This window comes from Protopterus annectens, chromosome 9.part0 (genome assembly GCF_019279795.1).
Source record: "Protopterus annectens isolate FY-2018-M chromosome 9.part0, PAN1.0, whole genome shotgun sequence".
Taxonomy (NCBI): domain Eukaryota; kingdom Metazoa; phylum Chordata; order Ceratodontiformes; family Protopteridae; genus Protopterus; species Protopterus annectens.
Window position 1 is genome coordinate 1,950,881,969 of NC_056743.1, and position 8,448 is coordinate 1,950,890,416.

General features: G+C 42.5%; 1 protein-coding gene across 1 annotated transcript in view; it reads right to left on the bottom strand.

Annotated features, from left to right (window-relative positions):
* Positions 1-8,448, bottom strand: part of AP1M2 (adaptor related protein complex 1 subunit mu 2) — a 570,094-nt gene that overhangs the window by 454,489 nt on the left and 107,157 nt on the right. Inside the window, exon 2 of the mRNA XM_044084760.1 lies at positions 5,082-5,238. Within this exon, the coding sequence (XP_043940695.1) occupies positions 5,082-5,238 (157 nt within the window). The remainder of the gene's footprint in view (positions 1-5,081; positions 5,239-8,448) is intronic.

Here is an 8,448-nt window from a genome sequence, read left to right on the forward strand (position 1 = left end):
TTGGAAGGGGCTGGAATGGACCAATTCTTAAGAGGGCCAGTGCCTACTAAATCTGGGAGGCTGAACTTGTAAAAAATCTTTCACAGTTTGCATAGATTTAGCTTTATCTTCCACCTTTTTAAGAACTTCCTCAACCTTGTTGCCAAACAGGCAGTCCTGATTTAAAGGAACATCCAACAATTTAGTTTTAACATGATCAGTCAAAAATTGCTCCTTAAGCCAAGCATGCCTTCTGAGCACAGACTCAGTAATAGCAGCCCTGCAAGAGGCCCCTAATGAATCAAAACCACATTGCAAAGTATGTTTTCCAACTTGTTCAGCAGAATGCATTAAATCCTGTAATTCTTTATTTTCCACAGAGGAATCAACATAATTTTCGGTTTAAACAGTCCAATAACACGTTGCTGATACTTTAACATATGAAACTGGCAGTTTAAAGCCCTAATGGCCAAGGCTGCAGAAGTGTAAACCTTCTTACCCCATCTATCCAGTGCCCTGGAGTCTCTATCAGAAGGGGTAGGATTTTTAGCAGTAGAAGCCTTAATGCCCTTGGGCCCCTGTGAAACAGTCTCTGGATCTGCAATAGGATTTTTAAAAAGGAACTTGTGGGACTCAGGGACCCTGTAGTATCTGTCAGATTTTCTGGGAGCAGGAGGCAGGGTATCAGGGGCCAAACTAGATTCCGAAAAAGCATCATCAACAATGTCTAGTACAGGAGGAATAGCTAAAGGCCTATGCTGAGGTAGGAGAAGGAAATCTCTAAGCCTCTTTTTTAAATCAGAAAAATCCTGGCTTTCCCAGTGGAAATGCTCCCTTAGAGTATGTAAGGTTTCCCCAAAAGAAAAATCCTCAGGAGGGGAAGCAGAGGGAATGGAGTCCTCTGCATCAGAATCTTCATAAGTAGATAAGGGCAAATCCAGATCATCAGAAGAATCAGAAACAACAGAATCCTGATCAGAAGATTCATAATCAACTTCAGTCCTAGGCCTCTTGGGGGGGGGGGGGGGTTGGCTACCCCTGATTAGAGTTGTTAGATCTTCAGCCATTCTTATCATTTGTTTTTTAGGCATAGAGGCCTGAGCATGTGGCCTGGGCGCTGGTTTTTTAGGCATGGATCGAGATTTAGGCCTAAGTAAAGGAGGGGGCGTTGGTTTAATATGCAAGCCCATAGTCCTGAATACACCCTCAAAAGCCGGTGCCTGCACAGCGGCTCCGGACCCATCCAAGGCAGAGACATCCACGGGTTCCATAGCTGAAGCATCTCGCGGCATACCAGACTCTGAATGGGTCTCAGTAGAGGCCTGCAAATCAGAAGTAGCAGGTATCAGGGGCTGCGAAAGCGCCTCACTGAGTACCGGCGAACTGGCGACTGGCTTAGGAGAAGCGTCATCTGCAGTTTTGGGCCTCGGCAGCCTGTCTCTGTCTTTATCTTTGTGTTTTTTCAGAATCCTAGTAGTCGGATGGCTAACCGGCGACATTTCTGGATAATTAACCCGAGAACCGAAATATTTAGAGGTGAAAATATACTGACGACGGATAGTGCACTGATTAAATAAAGCACAAAACCGACAGCAAGGTACGTTGTGGTCAGGGCCTAGGCAAGGAATACAGTACAAATGAAAATCTTTATTTATTTATTTGCAGTTGGTTTACCAGGACAGTCCATTGGGCCAAGAAGAACCTGTTTTCAATGGAGTCCTGGGGAGAAAAGCTCCAAAAAATACAAAGTTACACACGTTTACATTTACATTTGATTGAAGAGTTACAATAAAAATTATAGATCACAGCAGATAGACATACTTATGACAATTATAGGTCACAGTAGGTAGTAATACTAAGTAAAATCAATTCAATATAAGATACATTTGGATATGAAGTTAAAAGAAAAACATCATGCTGCAATATTTACCAAAAGAAGTAATGCCAGCTAGGCCAGAGAGTGAATTAGAGGAAATGGAATTATGTAGGGTGGAAGCAGGAGCATTCCCATTGAGATGTTAGATGCGAGTGTAATGATTTTTTAAAGGCAGAGGGATTTGTGGTGGTACGAATGAATGGTGGAAGGGAGTTCCATAGACGAGCAAGTGCAAAGGACAAGAGATGTTTACTAGGGGGGCGTTTGGGTTTATATAGCTCAATTAGGTTATGGTTGCTAGATCTTAAGAGTCTTTCTGGGAGGAGCATTTTAAAGGTTGAGGAAAGGGAGGGACAAAGGGAGTAGTTGAAAATAAGTTTGTGTGCCTGAGAAAGCTGGATAGAGATGGTTAGGGAGTTCTAAACACTGAAGTTTTTGAAGGGATACACAGTGATGTGAAGAGGAATTGTGGCCAGTAGCAAATTTGACAATTTTGTTATAACAGGAGGAAAGTTTTGCCTTAAGAGAAGATTGTAAATTGGATAAGAGTGGGGCACTATAGAGAAGAGAAGGGATGAGAAATGTGGTGAAGAGAGCGAGCTTAGTAGGGGCGGTTAGGAAGTGATTATAGTGGTAGAGCATGCCTAGTTTCTGGTGTTTTTTTTTATGTTAATCTGCAAGTGGGAGTTGAATTTAAGCTGATCATCAATATGGACACCTAATAGTTTAGCCTCAGATACCAGCTTGAGAAATGTATTGTCCTGACTGGTGATGGAGAATGTATTTCTGCCTAATGTGAGGGTTTTAGAGGGGGTAAATACCATTAGTTTAGTTTTTGAGGCATTGAGGGCTAGGTGGTTGTCTAACATCCATTTTTTAGTGGTTGTGAAAGCATCTTATGTTCATTTCAGGAGTGTAGGGATGGAGGTGGCAGTACAGATAATAGTTGAGTTATCAGCGTATTGGATAAGTTTTGTATTGGGGATTGAGTGGTGGAAATCATTTATGAAAATATTAAAGAGAAGGGGACCTAGTATGGATCCCTGGGGAACACCAGTGGGGGGTGTTTAGGAATGAGGAGGTGGCATTTTTCCATTTAACTGATTGTTGTCTATTGGAGAGGTAGCTAGTGAACCACATGAGAGAGGAGAGAGACAGGTTTAGGTTGGAAAGTTTTGCAAGGAGAAGATTGTGAGAGATGGTATTGAAAGCTTTAGAGAGATCGAGAAGGGGAGTAGACAGTATGTGTCCTGAGTCCCGGGCTTTTGTTCACGGTTCAAGAAAGGAAAGAAGGGCAGTCATGGTGCTATGATTGGGTCTAAATCCATGTTGTGTGGGAGTTACTAAGTTGTTATCTATAAGATATGGAAGGAGTTGGAAATGAACACATTTTTCTAGGAGTTTAGAGATGGGCAATAGGATGGAAGTTTGTTATATTATTGTTATTGCCACCTTTGTGCAAGGGTATGATAAAAGCTTTTTTCTAGAGTTGGGGCGCATAGCCTTCTTGAATACTGCGATTAGGGTTTACATATCCTTCTTGAATACTGCGATTAGGGGCACATAGCCTTCTTGAATACTGCGATTAGGGGTACATAGCCTTCTTGAATACTGTGATTAGGGGCACATAGCCTTCTTGAATACTGCGATTAATCAGAATACCGATGGGGAAGGCAGTAGCTTCGGCCGCTACGCTAAGAAAGTAAGAGGGAATATTATCGGGGGCAGTGGAGCATGCTTTTAGTTTCTGAAGAAGTTTTTTTATGGTAGATATAGCTATGGGTTTTAAAGAGAAAGGTAGGGATTGAGAGGAAGGGGCAGAAGGGGATAGCATGGGAGGATGAACAGATGTGGTGGCTGTTGTATTATTAGAGAAAGATGAGGTTGGTTTGGCTATTGAGTTGATAAAAAATGAATTGAATTGGGTGGCCAGGTTTATGAGGTATTTGCTTTCCACAAGTAATGCAATTATTAACTTTTACTGACATCAGTAAGGAGCAAGAAAAGGTTTCCCCAATGGGGTACTTAACTTTAGTTGAAGACTTCGGTTCTGAAACTCGAAAACGAAAATTTCAGGAGTCAGCTGACCGGCACTTGTGAACTGCTTCTGCTTCGGGCACCACACGGCAAGAAAGACTAATGTAATAGCGTTGGCTGCATGTTTTATACCCCTAATGACCTGACGTCATGGAAGAAGGGACAGCAACCAACGCAGGACACAAAACTTTGTTAATCAGGTTGACTGAGGGCAACCTGCAAGCAGATAACCCAAATGTAATGACTGCAACAGTGAAACACGAAGAACATCCTGTAATTGTAGCACTTACTACAAAGTGGTTTCTACAGGACACTGCATAACCCCAACATAGAGTAAAGGGTTTAGCTTCAGCATACGCCATGCATCTACTTCCTCAGGCATACTCACTGATCTGCTACAAGGATAAGCAGCAGATGACACCACTCCAAGGCTGGTCTAGAATTCTACTCACTGTGGCTATCAGCTGTTGGCTACAATGATCCAGCGACCAAATCGCCCCTAACCCAAGTCAACAGTCTAAAAGCACGGTACACCTTCCCAAAGAGACCATTTGCTGGCCCTAAAAATAGGAAATAAAAACTAAAATATTCTTCAGAGAAGTCAGCTGTTAATAACTAAAACCAGTGCCTTTTATGGTTATCATTAGAGCAGTGTTGTGCCCGCAGGGTAAATGAAGGGCAAACTGCAGCAAAACAGGCACGCAGTACTGCTGGGATGAAACAAACATTTACAGCCACAAGAAGAGAGTGACAAAACACATACACTACAGAAAAGCAAGGCAAAAGCATTTAATTAAAGCATTAACATCTGTGAAAATGTTTTACTCTTCAAGATATTAAAAGAATTCCAGCTGCTGAGAATGGAACTGTGCCAGATGCCTAACTAAAAATGTTAGATGTTTGCAATCACATTTTTAAGATACTTTTTTTATACTTGCAAAATCAGAAAGTTATACTGAGGAGCAAAAAAAAATAATCTGTCACAATTTGCAATGCACATTAAAAATCAAGGTTTTAAAATGACCAATTTGCTTTTGCTGACTAGTCTGGAGAACTCATCATGAAAATATTTCTAAAAATAACTTTCTATGCAAAGCTAATGCAGAGCTGTTGTGATCTCAGTGCTATACTCAGCATAAAACGAGCTTGCTTAAAAGGCATTATGGTGGTTATGTGACATGAAGGATACAGTAGAGGTTGCTGTGTTTAATCCACAGGAAATTAACTTTGCCACGAGTTAGCAAGGGGGTCAGGAAACCTTCTTCCTCCTTCTGCATCAGGAGGGTCATGAAGTGGTCAATCTCCGCCATATCCACATCACCTTTGTAATTACGACTTATCAACATCTGTGAAAAAATTCAGAGAAAAGGATGTCACTATGTAGAAAAGGCATGTTTTACTTTCAAAGAGGAAGGAGTGCCAACGTTTCTATACCAAATGCATTAGACATTAAATGACCAAAATAATTATAATACATAACCTTAAAGAAAGAATAACAATACACAAGTAAAATCAGTCCACAACAAAGATGTCTGCTCAAGGCGAGAGTCTGGAGCCAGTCTATGAAATCTAAATGTTACATCTCTACTCACGGACTTCATGAACATCTCTTACATTCCTTAAATTTTCCTGCTTATTTTAATCAATTCCCTATTTTCAGCCTCATGATCCTCTGTTTTTCCTCACTGTGTCTGACATGCAACATTAACTGTGTAAGACATCTTTATTTCAGGAACTTATTTAACATTTTCTGCTTCAAGTGCTACTGATGTGAAATTAACTTGATGCCAGATATGCTCTTGCATTTTTCCTGTAATTTAATCTGTATGTACAGTTCTTAGAAGCACTTATGATGACAAGGCTAGCTCTTCTGTGTTACAAATGAAAAACGTTATGAATTTATCATAGGAAGTTACTAGGCTAATGGACCTGAGGCCCTTATAAGCCTAGCCAAGAGTTTAGCCCATGTATAGACAAATCAGCACCCAATGCCCCTGTCCAGCAGGGACATGAGTGGAATCCCAGGGATGTATTTTCTGTTTCCCATCCAGTTATCCAGGTTGCGGTTAAAAAGGCGTAAAGAGGTACTCTGCTTGATGTGGAGAGGGAGTCTATTCCACAGATGGGGGAGTCTCTGGGACTCAAATCTGTCCAGCCAACAAGTCCTATTAATGTCACAGACCAGGTTGAGGCTGTGTGTGTGGATTACTCGAGAGGAGCTTGACTTGTGGATATGCAGCAGTCCCATCAAGGTGGGGTCCAAGATCACTTTGTATGCCAGACAGAGGTCACCTCTGAGGAGTCTGTATGAAACAGAGTGGAGGGATAGGGCTTTTAACCTATCTGTGTATGGTAGATTTATGAGGCCCTGGATTCTCCTGGTGAGGAACCTCTGTGGCCTTTCTAGCTGCTGCATGCGCTTTGCTAGGTACATGCCAAAAGGGGTGTTGTACTCAATAATGGGCCTTATAAGGGAAGAATACAGGAATATTATGACCTCCTTGTCCCTGGATGAGATACTCTTACTTATGAGGTGAGCCATGTAGAAAGATTTCCGTACAATGGAAGCAACATGGTGGTCAAAATTCAGGTTGCTATCAATCTGGGTGCCAAAATCCCTCATGACTGACTGCGTCCTTAGGACGTTGTTATTAATGTAATTGTGATAATTTGTGGGGACATTACTCTCCCTAAAAGGGATGATGATGCATTTTTTTTGTATTTAGCTTGAGGCCATGTTTCAGGCACCAGTCATTTGTTTGGGTAAGACCCTCTTGGATGATGTCCACGAAACTAGGGGAATTGATGACAGCGCCCAGCTTGCAGTCATCTGAAAACTTGGTCAACCATAGCCCACTGGTTTTGGTCTGCACCTCAGAAAAGTATATCCCAAATAACAGAGGCCCCAAGACCAAACCCTGGGGTACGCCACTTGATAGGGGTCTACTGCTTGAGGCGGCTTCCCCTATTTTGACTAGGTGGGTTCTATTAGTGAGCCAGGTAGCTACCCATCTGGTAACATACAGATGGATGCCTAGTTGAGAGAGTTTATCTATTATGCCCGAGTGGGGAATAGTGTCGAAGGCTTTGGGCAGGTCAAGGTAGGCGGTGTGTACTGCCTTCCCCTCATCCATGGCTTTGGTGACGGTCTCAAAAAAGATGACCACATTTAACAGACATGACCTCCCCCTGATGAAGCTAAACTGTGTGGGATCGAGTGTTTGGAGGTTGCCAATGTCCTTGTTAATGAGGTCCATGATAATCCGTTCCCTGGCCTTGCAGATTAGGCTAGTTAGGCTGATGGGCCTATAATTTCCCGGACTGCTGGATGCTCTACCTTTGTGTAAAGAGATGACAGTGGCTGTCCTTCACTCAGCTGGGAAAAAGCCGGTTCTCAGGCTTTGGTTGAATAGAGTGCCTAATGGTGCTGCATGTTCCTGCCTGAGGTCATGTAGGATGCAGCCTGGGATGTTATTGGGTCCCATGGAGGCTGATTTGTTTGCCTTTGAAAGAGCAGTGATGACCTGATCCCTAGATATAAGTGGAAGGGGGCAGGTACTGCTCATACTGACTTTCTAGTGCGTTTACTACACTGTTTAAGTTGCAGGTAGTAATGACAGTGCTGGTGCACCATTCTTTTGCACGTACACCTGCTGGAATTTCACTCTTATTTTCTCGTTGTGTTGTCTGCACCTGCTGTTTTTACATTTAGATGCAACAGAGGCAGAGGGTCAAGACTGAAAAAGATTTCTTTGGATCAGCAAATAAGAAATAAATATTTAACTATATCAATAATTCCCTATGTGTCCTTTCTTGTTTTTGTTTGCCAGTTTTCCCTGGCCACAGACACATACGTACAAAATTACCCTTCACTGTTCTGGGTTAGCTGTTATATGGACTCCAAAGCTACATACAGTACTTAGCAAAAAAAAAAAAGTCTTCTTTTGGCTGTTCCTGTTAGGGTTCGCCACAGCAGATCAACGTTTCCATTTCTTCCTGTCCTCTGCATCTTGCTCTGTCACACCAACCACCTGCATGTCCTCTCTCACCACATCCATAAACCTTATCTTAGGCCTCCTTCTTTTCCTGTTAACTGGCAGCTTCATCCTTAGCATCTTTTTCCCAATATTCTCTGCATCCCTCCTCAGCACATGTTCAAACCAATGTAATCTTGCCTCTCTGGCTTTGTCTCCAAACCTTCCAACCTCAGCTGACCCTCTAATACACTTATTCCTAATCCTATCCATCCTCGTCACACCCAGTGCAAATCTTAACATCTTCAACTCTGCCACATCAAGCTCTGGCTCCTGCCTTTTTGTCAGTGCCGCTGTCTCCAACCCATATAACATAGCTGGTCTCACTACCCTCTTGTAGACCTTCCCTTTCAATCTTACTGGTACTCGTCTGTCACATATCACTTCTGACACTCTTCTCCACCCACTCCATCCTGCCTGTACTCTCTTCTTCACCTCTCTTCCACACTCACCATTACTCTAAACTGTTGATCCCAAGTACTTAAACTCATCCACCTACGCCACCTCTACTCCCTGCATCCT